At 47.3% G+C, this 19,652-nt stretch overlaps 1 protein-coding gene and 1 long non-coding RNA gene across 7 annotated transcripts in view; one reads left to right on the top strand and one right to left on the bottom strand.

Annotated features, from left to right (window-relative positions):
- Positions 1 to 3,997: 3,997 nt before the first annotated feature.
- LOC109251272 (NXPE family member 3-like) overlaps positions 3,998 to 19,652 on the bottom strand; it is a 67,459-nt gene continuing 51,804 nt past the window's right edge. For all 6 annotated transcript variants that reach the window (XM_053894062.1, XM_019422698.2, XM_019422699.2 and 3 more), the window contains 4 exons: positions 12,461 to 13,185; positions 7,043 to 7,116; positions 6,724 to 6,936; positions 3,998 to 4,754 (listed from right to left, as the gene is read on the bottom strand). In XM_053894062.1, coding sequence (XP_053750037.1) covers positions 4,222 to 4,754; positions 6,724 to 6,936; positions 7,043 to 7,116; positions 12,461 to 13,185 — 1,545 coding nt within the window. In that variant the 3' untranslated portion in view covers positions 3,998 to 4,221. The remainder of the gene's footprint in view (positions 4,755 to 6,723; positions 6,937 to 7,042; positions 7,117 to 12,460; positions 13,186 to 19,652) is intronic.
- LOC128774739 (uncharacterized) lies at positions 7,033 to 12,810 on the top strand. Its single transcript, XR_008419183.1, has 3 exons — positions 7,033 to 7,188; positions 11,835 to 11,942; positions 12,719 to 12,810. It is a non-coding gene; the product is annotated as an uncharacterized LOC128774739 (long non-coding RNA).

Raw genomic sequence — 19,652 nt, 5'->3', positions numbered from 1 at the left:
TTTCTCTATATGACATATTTCATTAAGCATGATGCTTTCAAAATCCAACCATATTGTTGGATCCACCCAAAGAAATGGCAGGATTTCTTTCTTTTTTTGGCTAATATTCCATTGTGTATATGGTGCCACACTTGGGTCCTTGGACCCAGGTATGGTAGAAATGAGGATGGACCCCAAATTTAAAGGTACAGACAAGGCTTTATTGGGGCAATAGCTGCAGGAGAAGGGAGACAAAGTCATGACTAAGGTGTCATACTGGCTCTCCAGACAATAGCCAGGGAGTTTTAAAGGGGCCGAGGTGGGAAAAAGGAATGTTGCTTAAGCAAGTAGGGGTGGGGAAGCCCAGGAAAGTGGGGGCACAGGTACATTTGACAGAACATGCTTCTTCATGCACAGGACATTTCATTTGCATGTTAAGTCTCTACCTCTGGGCATGTTTTTTAGCATTAAGATGAGAAAAGTTGGTGAAAGGTCAATTTTGGTGACCATCTCATCTGGGATCAGTTGGAACCAGTCTGGGTTTCCTCCTTGATTCTTGCTCTGCCCTTCAGGGAAAGGGATATGAGCCCAGAGGGAGTGCCCTGGGTGTCCAGGGGCTTGTTCCAGTCCTTGACTGTTTCATAAATACCGCATTTTCTTTATCCATCCATCCATTGGTGGACATTAGGTTGCTTCCATATCTTGGCTATTATAAATAATGCTGTAGTCAGTGAACGTGGGGGTACAGATACATTTTTGAGTTAGTGTTTTCCTTTCCTTCAGATAAATATCCAGAAGTGGAATTGCTGGATCATATCAGTAATGTCTTCTTTGACTGAAGTTTGACTTTTGTCATTCTTTTAGAAAATCAACTGTATTTTCTGAGTTATTACATATTTGAAATGTTTGTTACCTTCCTAGTGGACTGCAGGGCTTGTACTTGACCAAGGGCCCCAGCTGTTATCCTCTGACATCCCTCACAGTGAGGCCACTCTTCCCATGGGGCTGCTGCCAGCCAACAGCTGAGCACGGCAGGGATACTGAGGCTGGCCCCTTCCTGGGAGATACAGGACTCCTCTGATGGTCAACTGTGATTCAAGAACTTCTCACTGGTCTTGCCAAAATTTCCTTAGACTGCACGATGGTCTAGCATGCTTCTACCCAACCTTCCTTCCCTCCATCCTTTACTCCAGGTCAACCTTGCATCAGGTCTGAAGGCTCTCCCAGCCTTACCTGGCTTCCTCCGCATTATCTCTCATAGGTGTTTCCACTAAACATATTTGCACTTCTAATCCTATCTTGACACCTGCTTCTTGTAGGACCTGAACTGACCAAGGGGCACACACACCAAATTAATGTCCATTAGAATCTCAAAATAAACCCATCGGATATATCTTGAGTAAATAAAAATAATAATAAAAGGAAGAGGTATAGAATTTTGTTTTTATGCATTGAGAAATTGTTGGGAATATATGTATTTCAACAGTGATTGTTTCCCAGCCATGGGATTCTAGGTGACTTTTATTTTCATTGTTATTTTTTTGGTACCTTTTCAAGTTTTCTACAAAAAGCACTGCATTACTTTTACGATGAGGAGAAATATTTTATTTTACAAATCAACCCCGAAAAGTCTTTATATATATAGTCGGGCTCTTCACGAGGGTGGCTCTGATGAACTGAAATGGAATCCCTCTCTTATATCTTTTCAAGGCTCGCTGGCATTCTAAATGGAGACTCCAGCACATAAAATGACAATCCTTATATGCACAGATGTGATAGATGTTTCTGGCTGTGGCTCTGCCTCATCCCTTCAGCACTGCCAGGTTTCCCTCACCTGCCACCCCCCACCCCCCACATCCCAATTCTCACTGGTGGATTTATTGCCTGTGCATTAGAAAAGTTAAGAGAAGAAAAACCATAAAATACCTAGGAATAAATCTAACCAAAGAGGTGAAAAATCTATACACTGAAAGCTACAGAAAGCTTGTGAAAGAAATTGAAGAAGACAGAGAAATGGAAAAAGATTCCATGTTCTTCCAAGAAAGAACAAATATTGTTAAAATGTCAATACTACCCAAAGCAATCTACATATTCAACGCAATCCCTATCAAAGTAACACCAGCATTCTTCACAGAGCTAGAACAAATAATCCTAAAATTTGCATGGAACCAGAAAAGACCCCAAATAGCCAAAGCAATCTTCAAAAAGAAAACCAAAGCAGGAGGCATCACAATCCCAGACTTCAAGCTACACTACAAAGCTGTAATCATCAAGACAGTATGGTACTGGCACAAGAACAGACACTCAGATCAATGGAATAGAATAGAGAACCCAGAAATGGACCCACAAACATAGGGGCAACTAATCTTTGACAAAGCAGGAAAGAATATCCAATGGAATAAAGACAGTCTCTTCAGCAAGTGGTCCTGGGAAAACTGGACAGCGACATGCAGAAGAATGAACCTGGACCACTTTCTCACACCAGACACAAAAATAAACTCAAAATGGATGAAAGACCTCAATGAAAGACAGGAAGCCATCAATATCCTTGAGGAGAAAGCAGGCAAAAACCTCTTTGATCTCGCCCGCAGCAATTTCTTACTCAACACATCTCCGGAGGCAAGGGAAACAAAAGCAAAAATGAACTACTAGGACCTCATAAAAATAAACAGCTTCTGCACAGCGAAGGAAACAATCAGCAAAACTAAAAGGCAACCGACAGAATGGGAGAAGATATTTGCAAATGACATATCAGATAAAGGGTTAGTATCCAAAATCTACAAAGAACTTATCAAACTCAACACCCAAAGAACAAATAATCCAGTGAAGAAATGGGCAAAAGACATGAATAGACACTTCTCCAAAGAAGACATCCAAATGGACAACCGACACATGAAAAAATGCTCCATGTCACTCATCATCAGGGAAATACAAATCAAAACCACAATGAGATACCACCTTACACCTGTCAGAATGGCTAACATTAACAACTCAGGCAACAACAGATGTTGGCGAGGATGCGGAGAAAGAGGATCTCTTTTGCATTGTTGGTGGGAATGCAAGCTGGTGCAGCCACTCTGGAAAACAGTATGGAGGTTCCTCAAAAACCTAAAAATAGAACTACCCCACGACCCAGCAATTGCACTACTAGGCATTTATCTAAAAGATACTGGTGTGCTGTTTCGAAGGGACACATGCACCCCCATGTTTATAGCAGCACTATTGACAATAGCCAAAGGATGGAAAGAGCCCAAATGTCCATTGACAGATGAATGGATAAAGAAGATGTGGTCTAGGGGCGCCTGGGTGGCGCAGTCGGTTAAGCGTCCGACTTCAGCCAGGTCACGATCTCGCGGTCCGTGAGTTCGAGCCCCGCATCAGGCTCTGGGCTGATGGCTCGGAGCCTGGAGCCTGTTTCCGATTCTGTGTCTCCCTCTCTCTCTGCCCCTCCCCCGTTCATGCTCTGTCTCTCTCTGTCCCAAAAATAAATAAAAAAACGTTGAAGAAAAAAAAAAAAATTTAAAAAAAAAAAAAAAGAAGATGTGGTCTATATACACAATGGAGTATTACTCGGCCATCAAAAAGAATGAAATCTTGCCATCTGCAACTACGTGGATGGAACTGGAGGGTATTATGCTAAGTGAAATTAGTCAATCAGAGAAAGACAAAAATCATATGACTTCACTCATATGAGGACTTTAAGAGACAAAACAGATGAACATAAGGGAAGGGAAATAAAAATAATATAAAAACAGAGAGGGGGACAAAACAGAAGAGACTCATAAATATGGAGAACAAACTGAGAGTTACTGGAGGGGTTGTGGGAGGGGGGATGGGCTAAATGGGTAAGGGGCATTAAGGAATCTACTCCTGAAATCATTGTTGCACTATATGCTAACTAATTTGGATGTAAATTTTTAAAAATAAAAAATAAAGTTAAATTATAAAAAAATCCCAAAACACTAAAGAACTAGGAGAAAAATAGTTAAATGAGATGAACAATTCATAGAACCAACGCTGAGAATTGGCTAATAAAGTATTTTAAATTTAAAACTCACCAGGAACCCAGTAAGTTTGAATTAAAATACAATAAAAAATCTTTTTTCCCTCATCCAAAACAAACAAACAAACAAACAAACAAACAGTTCAGAGAAGAGGTACAGACAGCTGAGGGGAAGGGGTTCCAGGCTTGATCCTCACACCAGCGCCTCCATCCACACAGCCCAGGACCCGCAGAAGCGCTCAAATGGGGCAAATGAAGGACAGGAGGAAGTTGACCTCATTGCGGACAATAAGCCGCCCTGGGTGGATCCTGTCGGGCAGAGCCAGACTGGAGGTCATTTCCCAGGCGTCCACAAAGGCCACACGGAGGTCAGCAAAGGCGGCTCGGAGAAGCCGGTTCACCTGGAGGGTGAACCAGTCACTGCCATACACAGACTTGTAGCCGGTATTGGCCAGCTTGATGACCACGAGAGTGCGGGGCTCGCGGGCCAGCAGCGCGGCCACGGCTGCCCTGATCCCTGCGAGTCGTTGCACAAAGACAGATGGGGGAAAGGTGGTGAAGTGGGCGCCCAGGCCCAGCACCACCACTGTGTGGGGGCCCCCGGCCAGGCCCCCCAGTTCCCGGACCACAGAGTGCAGGGAGGCCACTGGTGTGTGCAGGGAGCGCAGGGGCCAGCTGTGGGCCCGCCAGTGCAGCACTATGCCCCGAGCGGTCTCCACCGCCATCAGGGGCCCCGTCTGATATGTGGTGTGTAGATCCATAGGCTTCAGGGCTGTGGGGAGGACAAGAGGAAGCTTAGAGGCTAATATAGGACCGTACTTCCTCGTTTAATTACATAGAAGATCTAGCATCAGTTTCCCCTTAGGACACAAGCATCCTCTGGCCCAGGCACCTGGTTATGTTCTCCCTAATCTGTGATATCGCCAGTAGTTACCAAGCCCCAAAACCTATTCTCAGTCCTCAGCCTCCCTGGCCCTGGAGCATTTTGTCTCATTGACGTTCCTTTGGATGCTCCTTCCTTTCTTAGCAGAAAGGATTCAACTTGGATTGATCCATTGGCCTCCTCTGGCCACCCCTGGATGGAGACTTGCCCCAGGCTAGAGAGTGAAGGCTGTCCAGTGTGTCTTTGCACAATGGTGGCCAACCGAGGGAGCCAGAGGTTTCTGGAATCAGGTCTGGTCACTCAGCTGTACACCCTGATAGAGAGCTAGACGCATCTGCAATAAAAGGCCCCTCCTTTGCACCATGTCTCTGCCTGCTTGCCCTACCTTGCGCTTCAGGGCTCTGTGGGCACAGGGGGCGCCTTTTTCTATTTCACAGAAAGGTGCCAAATCAGCTAGCAGAGGATCTGGTTCTCCCAACATTCTGTCATGAACTTCTATTCATCTCTAGATACACCTCTTGCGTAGGAAAGTCAACTACTCCACTGCCACGGGCAGTGACCCTGGGAGGTCACCTCAGATTGCCTAAACACCAAATTAGAACCGGAGCTCTCTTTTTCCCTGAAGGAAGGGGCTGCACCGAGACTAACCCTCCTGGGAGGCAGCGGGCTTTGATACCTCAAGCAGGAGCGTACACAACAGCCCAGACCTCAAGATCTCTAGGTGGGGGCAGCTGGTACTTTTAGAACTTCTGTAAACAAATGGCGGCCCACATCCCTCTGGTGCCGGGAAGTCCAACATGGCTGCTCTCACACTTGTAGGTGACAAGGGAGAGCCTGAGGGGGTTCTCTTCCAGGAGAGCACAGACCCACCCTGCACACTTCTCTTTGGGATCATAGGAGACAGGCAGGGGAGGCAGCTCGGTGCTGACGTTCCTTCTTTCCTTGGCCCTCACGTTGCCCCCGCTCCCTGATAAAGCATATTCCTTAAACCACGTTACATTATATTGTGGAATCTGTGCAACAAAAGTTGGAGGCTCAGATGGCACTCACCCTTCATGATACTCTCACCTCTTTTAACTTTTATCGTCCAGGGAATAAATAAATATGAAACTCTGTCTGAAGCTTGGACATCTCAATTCACTTCCAGTCCCCTGTGTTCAAATGCCTCACGCACAGACTCCCCAGAAGACCCGCCCACACAACCCGATATGAAGAATATAAAATAAGTACACCATCTTCTACCACTGCTGTCCCTTGCTCCCACACGCAGTCAGGCACCCCAGTGATTTCCATTTTGAGTCCGTTTTCTGTTATCTGTAGTTACCTGGTCATCTCCCTTCTTTCTAGAAGCAATCAGTCAACAAGCTGTCAGTTCCCCCAGTATAATGCTTCCTTTACTGCTGACCCCAATTTAGTCTCTCACCAGCCTGCATGCTGACCTACCAGTGTCTTATAACTGGTTTTTGTAATGTGCTTTTTCAATCAATCAGTCAAACAAAATGAAAACATTCAGTGTCTTCCCAAAGTCACAAGAGAAACCCCTGATTTCCCTACAGCACTTTTCTTAAATTCCAACTCTATTCCTGCAATATCCCTTGGCAAATCCTCACTTCCAGGTAAGGTTATCTATTCATCATTCTTCAAACACATCCACCCTACTGTTAGAGCCTCTGATCATCCACCTAATTGTTGAGATTATGTGCAATCTGGGCAACCTGTTCCCCATCCCTGCCTCTGCCCCAAACCCAGTATCTGGTCCTTCCACAGCACTCTCCTGAAATGTTTTCTGCCTTCTCAAAGCCCTGGATCTTCTCTTTTTGCCTTAGGAACCCTGCCCTCTCCCCTCACGGCCACTCACAGGGCACAGTGTCGCGCAGGTACTCCCACCACTGCCGAAGTGTGGAGTCCCCCATCATGTGGACGACGTGACCAGCCAGGCAGCCCAGGATGCTGTCAACAGTGGAGAAGGAGCGTCCGGAGCAGGACAGTGAGTGCCACACATCTTGGTGGTAGAAGCCAGAGGGCTTTGGGCCTGGGATCCCAGGGTGGCATGGTTGTCGAGGGGACAGAACTGTAAACAATTATTTGTGAGCAGAACAATCCGTGGGTACAGAAGAGTCTAAAGCCACAGGCATGGAACACGTGCTGCCTTTTCTGCAAGCCCCAGTGTCACTTACCCAGACTCTTGTTGCTCTCCTTGGCTACCCAGATTGGAGAAATACCCTGAGGGAGGACCTTGTCTGTCAAGTTCCTGAAGAGAAACCAATTTGCAAGAGGGAAGCCCTTAATGGAAATGCGTGATGGGAAGGCACCCTGGGCTGAGGTGAGACTGGGGTTCTTGGAGGAAAGGAAGTTCTCAAAATCAAGGGCATCTGTCTAGTGTCAGGGCTCCTGGGAGATACTGAAGGCTTGGGGTCAGGAGAGGGATTGCAAGCTGGAGTTCAGGGATCCAGGTTCTTTGCCTCGGGGATTCCATCAGTGCAGGAAGCAGAGCTGTTTTAAAATGTACCCAGGCATGCGGCGCCTGGGTGGCCCAGTTGGTTAAGCGTCCGACTTCGGCTTAGGCCATGATCTCATGGTTTGTGAGGTCAAGCCTCACGTCGGGCTCTGGGCTAACAGCTCAGAGCCTGGATCCTGCTTTAGGTTCTGTGTCTCCCTCTCTCTCTGCCCTTCCCCCATTCACTGTGTCTCTCAAAAATGAATAAACATTAAAAAAAAATTTTTTTTTATGTACCCAGGCTTTTTGGGGAGGCCAACACATCAGGAGATGATGGCCATGAGAAAGACAGGGGGTTACTCAGAGTCCCTGAGAGGCAGGGGCACAGTGCACCACATGGGGCCACAGGGGGATGCACCAGGGTCAGTTGGGGGCAGAGGGAGTAAGAACAAACAGAGGGCACAAACCTTTGTAGTGATTTTCACAGGAAGGAATAGGCAAGGAAGGGTAAGCAGCTGAGGAGGCTTGGGATTGGAGCCTTTGAATGATTTCAATGGGGTCTGGGCTATAGAGGCAGATTCTGGTTGTCAGTAACTGGCTCTGGGGTGATTTCAGGCCCAGGACATTGGCCCAGACTGTAGGAGCCTGATAGAGGGAGGCAGGGTGGTGGGGTGCACTAAAATTGGGTGGTATGCTCAAGGCGTCTCTAAGAGCTAGCTAACCCTGGGAGGGGCTGGCCCTCCCTGGGTCCACATGGCCCCAAGGCATCAAAGCATCACAAAAATACAGGGAATTATAAACATGATTTATACAGGAAGGGGCTTGGAGCCTTTTGTAAGAAGTGCTAACTCTCTTCTTGGTCCTACTGGGCCCACTCCTGCTGGATTCTCCCCGATCACGATTAGACCAGCAGTTGTTCCCTGATCCCTGGGACTCGCTCTTCTCCTGGTTGCCAGGACACCTCCCTCCCCTGGTAGCCCCTTGTGTGAGCCCCCTTCTTCCCATGCTCCAGGCTCAGCCTTCACTCCTCTATCCGGATCACACTCCCTCCCTTGGTGGTCTCACTCAGCCAAGATCTCCAGCCTAGACTTCTCTGCCAGATTCCAGGTTTGTGAGTCTAGCCATGTGCTCAACACCTCCACTTGGTGTCTAATGCATGTGACCAAACTCCTGATCTCTACCCCCACCCTTCCCCCCACCTGCAACTGTCCTTCCAGGGAAGCGGGCCCCAAGCCCCACAGCCACATGTGAGTTCTCGCTTTTTAGCACATTCCGTGTTCTCTCAGGACATTTTATGGGCACTGCCTTCAGGATATACCCAGAAATGAATCACTGTGGACACCTCTACTACTGCAACCTGAAGCAGAGGCCTCCTACCTTTCAGTCTCCCTGATTCTCCCTTAACCTGCAGTCCATTCTCAATGCAACGGTCTGAGACCCTGTAAATGATGTGAATCATAGCGTGTCCATCTTCTGCTCAAAATCCTGCAATGACTCCCTTTACACTTACAGCAAAAAATCAGTGTAGTCACAGAGCCCTTCCTGTCATGCTGCATCCTTCGCTTAACACCGCTGGTCTTCACCTGCCCACCTCTCCGTCCCTCACCCCATCTCAGCTATTTGGCTTCCTTTGCTGTTCCAGGCACACTATGGCATTTCCTCTGCCTGGAACTCTCTCGTCTCAGGTACATCCTGGGCCAACTCTCTCATTCCCTTTAAGTCTTTGCATGAATGTCAGCTTCGTCTTCTTCTCCTTTTTTTGTAAGTTTATTTATTTTGAGAGAGAAAAAGAGAGCGAGAGAGCATGAGAGTGAATGCACATGAGTGGGGGAGGGGCAAGAGGGAAAGGGGGAAAGAGAATTCCAAGCAGGCTCCACACTCAGCATGGAGCTTGGAATGCCAAATTCTTTTTTTTTTTTTTAATTTTTTTTTTTAACGTTTATTTATTTTTGAGACAGAGAGAGACAGAGCATGAACAGGGGAGGGGCAGAGAGAGAGGGAGACACAGAATCTGAAACAGGCTCCAGGCTCTGAGCTGTCAGCACAGAGCCCGACGCGGGGCTCGAACTCACGGACCGCGAGATCGTGACCTGAGCCGAAGTCGGCCGCTTAACCGACTGAGCCACCCAGGCACCCCGGAATGCCAAATTCTTAATGAGGTCTATCCTGACCCCCTATTTAACACCGCAACCTGCCCCCGTCGGACTTCTAATCCTTACCTCGTGTATGTTTTCAATTTCCCCTAGCACGAATCTCCTTCTAGCGTTCTTTTTTTTTTTTAATTTTTAAAAGTTTATTTATTTATTTTTGAGAGAGAGGGGGAGAGAGAGAGGGAAAGTGAGGGAGGGAAAGAGAGGGAGAAGGAGAGAGAGAGAATCCCAAGGAGGCCCTGAGCTGTCAGCATCAGAGCCCGACGCGGGCCTCGAACCCACAAACCTTGAGATCATGACCTGAGCTGAAATCATGAGTCGGACGTCTAACCATCTGAGCCACCCAGGTGCCCCATCTCCTCTAGCATTCTATACTATTTACATATTGTTATGTTTATTGTTTATCATCCTCTCTCCTGTTGTAAATAAGCTTTACCAAGGCAAGGTCCTTGTTGTATCTTCACTGCTGCGTTCCCAGTTCCAGCAGGGCCATGCATGTACAGTGTGGTCAGCATGCATTTGCTGAATGAAGGAATGGACTTACTGAAGGGGCTGTGTCTGAGGAGGAGAGGGGAATTTGCTTCTGGAGGGGAGAAGGGATGAGAATATTCCTACAAGCTAGAAAAATGCAGGAGTATGGCCTGCCCTGAGACTGTCAGGGCCCTAGTGCCCCCTAGAGGTGACAGCTTCAGGAAGCAGGTAAAGGATGATCTTAAGGACTCTGGACCCAGGTGGAAGACGCCTGCCCTCCCATCAGAGCCCAAGATTACACAAGCTTGAACAGCGGGCACTTTGGGGAGGACTACGGGAGGATCCCAGATGGCCAAGGCGTCAGTATCTTTGCAGGACCCTCGGTGAAGGGAGCTCTTCCCACCAGCCTGGCTGCAGAGGTCCTCAGATGGGATTAAAGTTGATATACAGAAAACACCTGACCTTGGGGCTGCAAATTCATGTCCGCTATACATTCCTCACGTGTGTGGTTATCTGTTTAACACCAAACTTCTATCAATACACTGTTAGCTCCCACAGGATGGGGCCACGTCTGCCCTGCTCTCTCATCCCCAGGACCTCTACGACTTTGGACCATGTCTGACAGAGCAGGGGCCACTTGACAGCAGCAAAACACTTGGGCCAAGATTGTAACAGCCAAGAGAGCTGAGACATGCTGTCCCTGTTCTAAGCACTTTATACACATTAATATATTTGCTCTTCACCCCAAGTCTATGAGGGAAGGACTATTATTATCCCCCTCTATGAATGAGAGAACAGAGGTTCAGACAGGTTAAGTGACTTGCCAGAGATCACATGGACAGAAGCTGGCAAGTCGAGCAGGTGGAGCCAGGATCAGAACCCACGTACTCTCACTCCAGAGACTTCTGGGATGTACCCCAAGTGACATCCTGATATGGCTCCTGTTTTTACCCTTAGATTTATTTTTTAATGTTTATTTATTTATTTTGAGAGACAGAGCTAGAGCAAGAGAGAGTGCAAGTGGGGGAGGGGCAGAAAGAGAGAATCCCAAGCAGGCTCCACGCTCAGCATGGAGCCTGACATGGGGCTTGATCTCATGACCGCGAGATCCTGACCTGAGCCGAAATCAGTCGGATGCCTAACTGACCGAGCCATCCAGGCACCCCATAACCTTAGATGTATTTTTAATCGACCAATGCAAAAAGGATATGTGATTCTCCTTTTCTGACCAAAGGGAGCATAAGAATTGGTCTGGAAAGACCAAGGTTACCTGGTGCTAAATTCTCATGCCAGGAAGGAAATGTTAGTGGGAATTCCCCAGACACGAACTACTGAGAGCCTCCAGAGATGGGTACCTGGTGAGGCCAGCAGGCACCTCAGCACCGCCAGGGCCTCCGGCTCGGCTCACCTCCTCCAGTCCTCACGGCAGCCAGTGAGAACTTCTGTGCTCCTTGGGGTGGTGCAGCAGCAGCCAGCCTGCTCTGTAAACACCTCTGGCTCTTCTCTTCCCCCACTCAGTGGGGGTGTCCCTCCACCCCTACTCTGCCTCCACCCTGCCACCTTCTGGGACCCCATTTTTACCTCCACCCCCTACTCTCCCTGCTGGAGACCAGATGCACAGGTCTCCCACCTTAAAAAATGCCTCCCTTCTCCCTTGGGTCTCTCTAACCCCCACCCTGCCTCAGATCTCAGGGACAGTAGGCTGTTTGCCCATCTCCCCTCCATGACTCCCATCTTGTGTCCACCCAGGGAGGCTTGCCCCCACCCCGCCCTGAGACTGAGGACAGTTCTCAGCCTTTCTCAGCTTCCGGGCTTCAGGCTCTGCTCCCCTCTCACTCGGGGGTCACATCCACCCTCCATACTCTCCGACCACATATGCTGGTAATTTCTACCCTACATCTCTCCTTACAGGGGCAGTCAGAAGAGCAAAGATGCCTGCAATGCTTCTCTTCTGCCAGAGGTCCATGTTTCTCCTTCAAGCCTTAGCTAAATTGTCACCTGCCCGATCATCACAGGCAGGTGGGTTGCCCTTTCTCCATGTCCCCAAGCCACGCAATGTATACTGCACTTAGGCACTCATCACACTGTGTTTTCCAAAGTCATGGATCTCCATAGGGGCGCCTGGGTGGCTCAGTCAGTTGAGTGTCTGACTCTTGATTTTGGCTCAGGTCATGATCCCAGGGTCGTGGGATTGAGCCCCGTGTCAGAATTGACACTGAGTGTGGAGCCTAAGATTCTCTCTCTCTCCCTCTCTCTCTCTCTCTCCCCAAAAAACAAACAAACAAACAAACAAAAATATAAGCAAACAAACAAACCCAAACAAAAGTCAGGAATCTCCTCATTGAAAACTTGTAGAGGGCAGGTATGCTGACCATTACGCAGAAGTAGTCAGCACTTAGTATGAGACCTGGCACGCAGTAGGAAACACATCTAATAGAAGAGAATAGATGAATAAGAGTAGTTGTTCAGGCAGAATATCACAGGGACTGGGGTTCGAGGGTTAGGGCAGACATCCCAGATAATGCTGGGTTTCTTACCATGCCAGCAGGGCCTCCTCGTGTGGTGTGGTCACATTCCAGTAATGTCCACTTGAATGCCCTACCAGTGAGTTGCAGGGCAGGGTTGGGGGTCGAGCACAGAACCAGAGCTCACCAGAATCTTCATCCTTGTAGTGACAGGTAGACTCTTCCTCCCCAGTTAGCAGGGGGTTAACATTGCAAGTCACAATTTCTTCATATCCTGTGGGTCCTCGGAAATAGCCCATGAAATCAACTGTGGCCCATTGGTCTCTCCAGATTCCCCGCAGGACCCTAACTGCCTCGCTGGAGTGGATCAGCTGCACCCGCACCTGGGCCTGCCCAGCCCACAGCAGAGGGAAGGACAACAGGTAGGTGCCATTCTCCAGATCCTGGATATCCCCAGGGACTCCTGCCTTCAGGTGGGGACCCAGCAGCTGTGCCCGAAACAGATCTCCACCACAGGTCTTGGGCCTGCCCTGGTGGTCTCTGGCGACAAGGATGGCCTCTAGGGAGCCTCCCAGGGTGTAGCTGGCCTGGGAACGATCCCTCAGGTGGTAGGTGGAAGTCTGGGGACTGGTGGAGGCCAAAAGTTCCCCCGCATCTCCTGGGGTGGGAGGCCAGTGCAGAAGATGGGTCAGGTCCGAGAGCTCCTTGGGGAGAGAGCCAGAGGACTTGCAGGCGGGGCGGGGCTGTGGGGGCAGAGGGACCATGCTGTTAGGCCAGGAAACTCTGATGTACAAGATCTGTGGACAGAAAAAGAAGAAACTGTCAGTGGTTTGTGTCTCTTCACCTTTCTTCTGGGAAGGTATCAGTTCAACAGACATAGTCCTCCTCTGCCTGGTGGATCTCAGGCAGGAATCCTACCAGCCCTATGTCATGCCGCTTCTGATCCAAAGCTGGTGTGTGAGCTACCACCACACACACGTGCAGATATCTCATGTTTAAAACCCTATGTCTTGGGGAACCTTGGGTGGCTCAGTTGGTTAAGTGTCTGACTTTTGATTTCAACTCAGGTCATGATATTACCATTCATGGGATTGAGCCCCGAGTCAGGCTCTGTACTGACAGCACAGAGTCTGCTTGGGATTCTCTCTCCCTCTCTCTCTGCCCCACCCCCGCTCATGTGCATACACATACACACTCACTCATCTATCTCCCAGTCCCCACTGGCTTCTGCCCCATCACCTGCTCACTTGGGATGCATACACTCTAACTGCCAGCTGAGGGGTGTCCAGGCTTGGACCTAGCCCCGCCCCCCCACTTTCCAGCTCTCCTCACCCATTACACGTCCTTCTCTCTCTGGACTCCAAAACCCAGGATAAATTCTCCTTCCCCTTTGTATTTTCTCTTTCTACAACCCAACCTTTATAATCTCCATCCCGGATTTGAGAAGGAGAGTTTCCTTCACACACAGAGGAATGAGCTAGAGGTCCACCTTGGGGAGTAGTCAATGGAATCAGACTCATGGGGTCGTGGTGTTTCCCTGCAAAGGAGGCAAGAAGGAGAGATGTGCAGATAGAAGGGGGCAGTGGGGAGGGAGTGGGCTGTGGCTCCAGCTATCTCTAGCCCCCAACCAAAATCCAAGTCTCAGGTAACCACAAGCCTAAATTGGCCTTGCCTCAGGGGGACATCCACATGGCTCAAAATCACAGTACGAATGCTCAGCAATTCCTCCCAGGGAAGGAAGTAAATCCAGTTTGACGGCCCATCAGTATTTGGCAGTCTCTAGCATTTATTTACCCTGCTTCCGATTTGTCCTCTGACTACACTTTAGCGTCAGGGATCTGGACCCCTTCGCTCAGCCTTTCCTCAGCACAGACATTAGGTGACACATACACACTCTGGCCATGTGATACTCCCATGTTTCACCAGGGCCAGGGCACAGGGGATGCCCAAGGCCCCTCCTTATGTATCTCCTGGATAAAATCAACATGAGCAGGAAGAAAGATTTGGGGCCTACATCAGGAAGAAAGGACTGCAGCACACGGGGAGAGAAAGGAGGAGCTATTTCCTTCATGCAGATCACTGGGACCTGCCCCAGAGGCACTTACTTAAGCCCCTGGAATTCCAATTTTTCTGTATAGTATGAGTTGTTGGCATAGTTTGGGACTGAGAACTGTGGAGGCCACAGTCTTATCAGGCACCCATGCAACTGGGGAATGAGACCAGAGTCTGCCAGTGGCTCTGGGAGTGGCTTGACAGCGAGTCCTTTACCTGCAGGGCCTGTTGGAGCCACCACCCTGTCATCAAGGCAATAGTTAATGAGCTGGTCAGCAACTTTGATCAGTCAACAAGAAGGGATGGCCACTTTGTCAGGTTAGTGACAGGATGGAGGCTATTTCTCCTTCTCTTTGTTTCCCTTCCCGTATCAGAGGAGAAATAGAGGGCGGAGGAATGAGGGAGATATGTGTGAGCAGAGCATGCCTCCCACAGACTCATATCAGCCAGAACCTTGGCTGAACCTGGCAAGAGGGGACAGAGGGAGAAAGAATAGAGCAGAGGAGAATTTTGAACTGGATATGAAGGTGAAGTTTAAAATGAATAGAGCTGAGTCTTAGAGACATGAGATCGACTGAATTTCACAACTGAAATTGACTTAAAAGTTATGGAATTAGGGGTGCCTGGGTGGCTCAGTCGGTTAAACGTCCGACTTCAGCTCAGATCATGATCTCATGGTTCATGGATTGGAGCCCCGCATTGGGCTCTGTGCTCACAGCTTGGAGCCTGGAGCCTGCTTCAGATTCTGTCTCCCTCTTTCTCTGCCCCTCCCCCACTCACACTCTGTCTCTCTCAAAAATAAATAAACAATAAAAAAAATTTTTTTTTAAGTTATGGAATAAGACAGAGATGTGGTTAAGGGGAAGGATAGTAGTGAACAGACACATTGCATAGCAACAACTGGAAGAATTAAAATTGTTTCAAATTTATATTCCAACGAGGTTCTCCCTAAACTGGTTGTAAACTCTCTAGTAAGCATGGGCCTTTGGTCTCTGCAGGCTGTGATGACCCACATTGCGGTTGATGGCTGTAGTCTTGCCCCTGGATTTTATTTTTTTATTTTTATTTATTTTTTTAGTGTTTATTTTTTGAGAGAGCATGAGAATGGAAGGGGCAGAGAGGGGGAGACAGAGGATTTGAAGCAGGCTCTGCACTGTCAGCTCAGGGCCCGATGTTGGGCTCGAGCTCATGAACTGTGAGATCGTGACTTGAGCCAAGGTCGGAGGCTAAACCAACTGAGGCATCCAAGCGCGGTTTGCCCCTGGATTTTAACTGCATGGACTTCAGTAGGCAAAAACTGGGTATCTGCTGTTGACTTTGATCTAAGAATCTGCTCCTAAAAAGGGGGTTAGATTATCAAGGAGAGAGAGCATATAGTTGTGGGGTTTTTTTGTTTGTTTGTTTTTTAATTTTAAGTAGGCTCCACACACAATGTAGGGCTTGAACTCACGACCTTGAGATTAAGAATCACATGCTCAGGGTGCCTGCGTGGCTCAGTCGGTCAAGCGACCGACTTTGGCTCAGGTCATGATCTTGCAGTTCGTGGGTTCAAGCTCTGCACTGGGCTCTGTGCTGACAGCTCAGAGCTTGGAGGTTGCTTCAGATTCTGTGTCTCCCTCTCTCTGCCCCTTCCCAACTTGTGCTCTCTCTCTCTTGCTCTCAAAAATAAAAAAACATTAAAAAAAAATTTTTTTTTTTAAAGAATCACATGCTCTACTGACTGAGCTAGCTAGGTGCCGCTAGTTTTGTTTGTTTTGTGTTTTGGAGTATATCATCTCCACCCAAGTCAGGGGGTTCATCTGTCTAGGGGGGATTAGGATTTGTTTAAAAGGATTGCAAAAGGGGGGTCTGGGTGGCTCAGTCAATTAATTGTCCAACTCTTCATTTTGGCTCAGGTCATGATCTTACAGCTCATGGGTTTGAGCCCCACATTGGGCTCTGCACTAACAGCTCAGAGGCTGCTTGGGATTCTCTCTCTCTCCCTCTCTCTGTATCTCCCCTGCTCTTTCTCTCTCTCTCAAACTAAATAAATAAACATTAAAAAAAAAAAAGGAATGCAAAGAAAAAGATGATACATAAAGGCCATAATGAAGGAGAGGAAAATGGACTAATTTTTAAAGCATGTTAAAATATCGGGGCAGCTGGATGGCTCAGTTGGTTGAGCATCCAACTTTGGCCCGGGTCATGATCTCATGGTTTGTGGGTTTGAGCTCACATTGGGCTTTTGGCTGACAGCCTGGACAGCGCAGAGCCTGCTTCGGATTCTCTGTTTCTTTCTCTTTCTGCTCCTCCCCTGCTCCTTCTCTCTCTCTCTCTCTCTCTCTCTCTCTCTCTCTCAAAAATAAGCATTAAATTTTTAAAAAAAAAATATTAAAAGCATAGTTGAAGCTTTCCGAAATGACTAGAGAATGAAGGAAAGAAATATATTACCAGAAACAAACCCTCCTCTACAAAGAAAGAGGTGACACACAAATATTTTTGCCGACATTAAAATAACAAGTTATTCACATACTGGAAAATTCAAAAGCAGAAATAAGGCAAATGTGTTAGTAAGGAATTGCTTTTGGCTGGTAGTAACAGACATTAACTTCATTGGCATAAGCCAAGAAAATTTAATTTTCTCTCAATGAGTATCTGAAAGTAGACAATTGGTAGCTTTGGTCTTAAGGATGTCAGACCAAGGTCTCTCTTTGCATTTCTCTCATGGTCCCAATAAGGCTACTGGAGCTCCAGTCATCACATTCATTTTTGGGCAACACAAAGGAGGAAAATCAGGGCATCAAGATAGCTTTAGAAGTACCACCCAACAACTTTTTTTTATATTTCATTGACTACTCCTGCCTATGATGGAATCTGGACATAAAGTCTTCTCCCCTTTCCCTGCTGGACTCATTACCCAGCTTTGAGTTAGTAGAGAAGAATGGGAGAATATTTCTAAAATGAGGCAAAAGCCTTGGAGTCGCCAGATTTTGTTCAGGAACCTGTTGAGAGGGAAACCAACATGGGGCTAACAGGGAAACTGCCCTCGGGAGGCATGTTTCTTGGGGCAAAGCAATGGCTGTGCAAGAAGCTGTGGTCACAGCCTTTGGGCAAAGCATGGAAGATGCCAACACACTGATAGACAGACATATTTCTCAAGGTTGTGTATTTACAGAACCCACACTTTATACAGCAATTGGATGTCAGGACCATGGAACCTAAAAGGGAACAGGAAATTGAGATGTTTCAAACATACATGATGTGGGGAAGATGGGCCCTTTAAGTAAGATCTGATGAAGTTTTCCCTACTGCACACTTCCACAATTTTCAAAAAGAAGGGGATGTCCCACACCCCATTCTCTGGAAGAGGAGGAAGCACACAGATTTTTCCTACTGCTATAGTATGCACAGGACATAAAAATCCAGTGGATTTTTCCTACTGCTATAGTATGCACAGGACACAATCACCCTTAGTGGGGGAAATGTCCCAATAAAATTTAAGTTCATAGGCTGTGGACTTCAGACAACCACTGTAGACCAAATGGTGATCCTGAAACCAAGAAGCTTTTCTCTTCCTTGCCTATTGATTTGCCTTTGGCTACCTCTGAACCTCAGCTTGTTTCTTTGGCAAAACCAGAGACTGGATTATATTAGGCTCTAGGAACATTGTTTCCTGGATTAACTGCTCAGAGGGGTGGGAATTTGCTACCATTTTCTAACTTTGGGGGGTATGGGTCTAGTGCTGTGATAGTCTGGGAGCCCTGTTGGCTTTGGAGGCCATTCTTCCTTGTTCTCTTTCTTCCTTCATTCTAAACTCTCAGGGCCTGTGTATGTGAGACAGTGATCCTGTATAAGTGTGTCTCTTGTGCAGATCTGGGCTGTCCTGCAGGCAGGTTTCCCTAGGTCCAGACTTGGGGAGGGTGTTTGTGACAGACACCGTTGGTTGTCCATCCATATTCCATTTTTGTATAGCCAAATGTGATACAATATTATCATGTAGGATATTATTATTGGTCTGAGCCAGTCATGACATCACATTCTACACCTTCTCAATCTTTTTGAGAGTTTCTCAGCTCTGGCTATTAAGATACAAGGAGAGGTCTGATAACAGATATCTGAGACAGCTGTCACTCACCAAACAAAAAGGACCAATAAAGTTGGGACTGCCCCTATTTTATTTCCACCTAAGATGTGGATTCAGTGTCTGGAGGTGTGTCAGCCATCTTGCAATAAGAAAGAAAAGGCCGTTTCAAATTTTGTTTCTTCTCCACTACCCACATACTTCTTTCTGGTGCTGGGTGTCATAGGAAGCATGGTAGGGCCTCTGGCTGTTTCTTTGTGTGGTGATGCTGGGTTGGCACAGGGTGGGGGAGGAGTATTCCTGGAAGCCATTCCTATACTGAGACAACTAACTACAACTTAGCTATACACAAGAATGTCTGGAAACCACATCACATCAAAACTAAATGTTCCTCAACTCCAATTTCTCTTAACAGGCTTAAAAAAAAATGCCCGTGACCACTCTCACATCACCTGACATAGAGGAAGTTGTAATAGAAAGATACATGACCTTAACAGATTGAGGTTAAAATATTTTACTACTATAAAGTTTACAGAACCACATGACACTGCTAGTGCCCCTCCCATGGCGTTGGTAGAGATCCAAGCTAGTTAGAGTCTGAACTTTTTTTTTTTTTTTTTTTTTGACTAGGCTCCATGCTCAATGTTCAGCTTGAACTCAGGACCCTGGGATCAAGAGTTGTATACTCTACTGACTGAGCCAGCCAGACACCCCTAGAGTCTGAACTTTGAGCCTCATTGGCTTCTTGGCAAATATGCCTCAGGTTATGGCAACAGCAATGCCAACTCTGCCCCCTGCTGACTGCAATATGAAATACCATAATTTATATGACATCTCAATTTCAGAGATATTCAAATGTGAAAAAATGCACATCTTGGAATTGATGAAATACGATATTTACAACATGTATAAAAGATAAAGGACTAATACCCAGAATATAGGAAGAATGACCACAGTCAAAATGAATACAATAAATAGTACAGTGGGAAAATGGGGAAAATACATGAACAGGCATATTACAAAAGGGGAACTGTAAAAGAAAATAAACATCAGAAAAAGATGCTCAACTACACTGGTTATATGAGCTAGGAGTGGTTACATAAAAGCCAAACCACAGTGGCTTAAGAATGATGGTCTTATTTTTCTCACAAA

The sequence above is a fragment of the Panthera pardus genome, unplaced genomic scaffold (assembly GCF_024362965.1).
Source record: "Panthera pardus isolate Hobbes unplaced genomic scaffold, ASM2436296v1 HiC_scaffold_4, whole genome shotgun sequence".
Lineage (NCBI taxonomy): Eukaryota > Metazoa > Chordata > Mammalia > Carnivora > Felidae > Panthera > Panthera pardus.
Note: the sequence above shows the minus strand (reverse complement) of the source record. Positions and strands in the feature narration are given on the sequence as shown.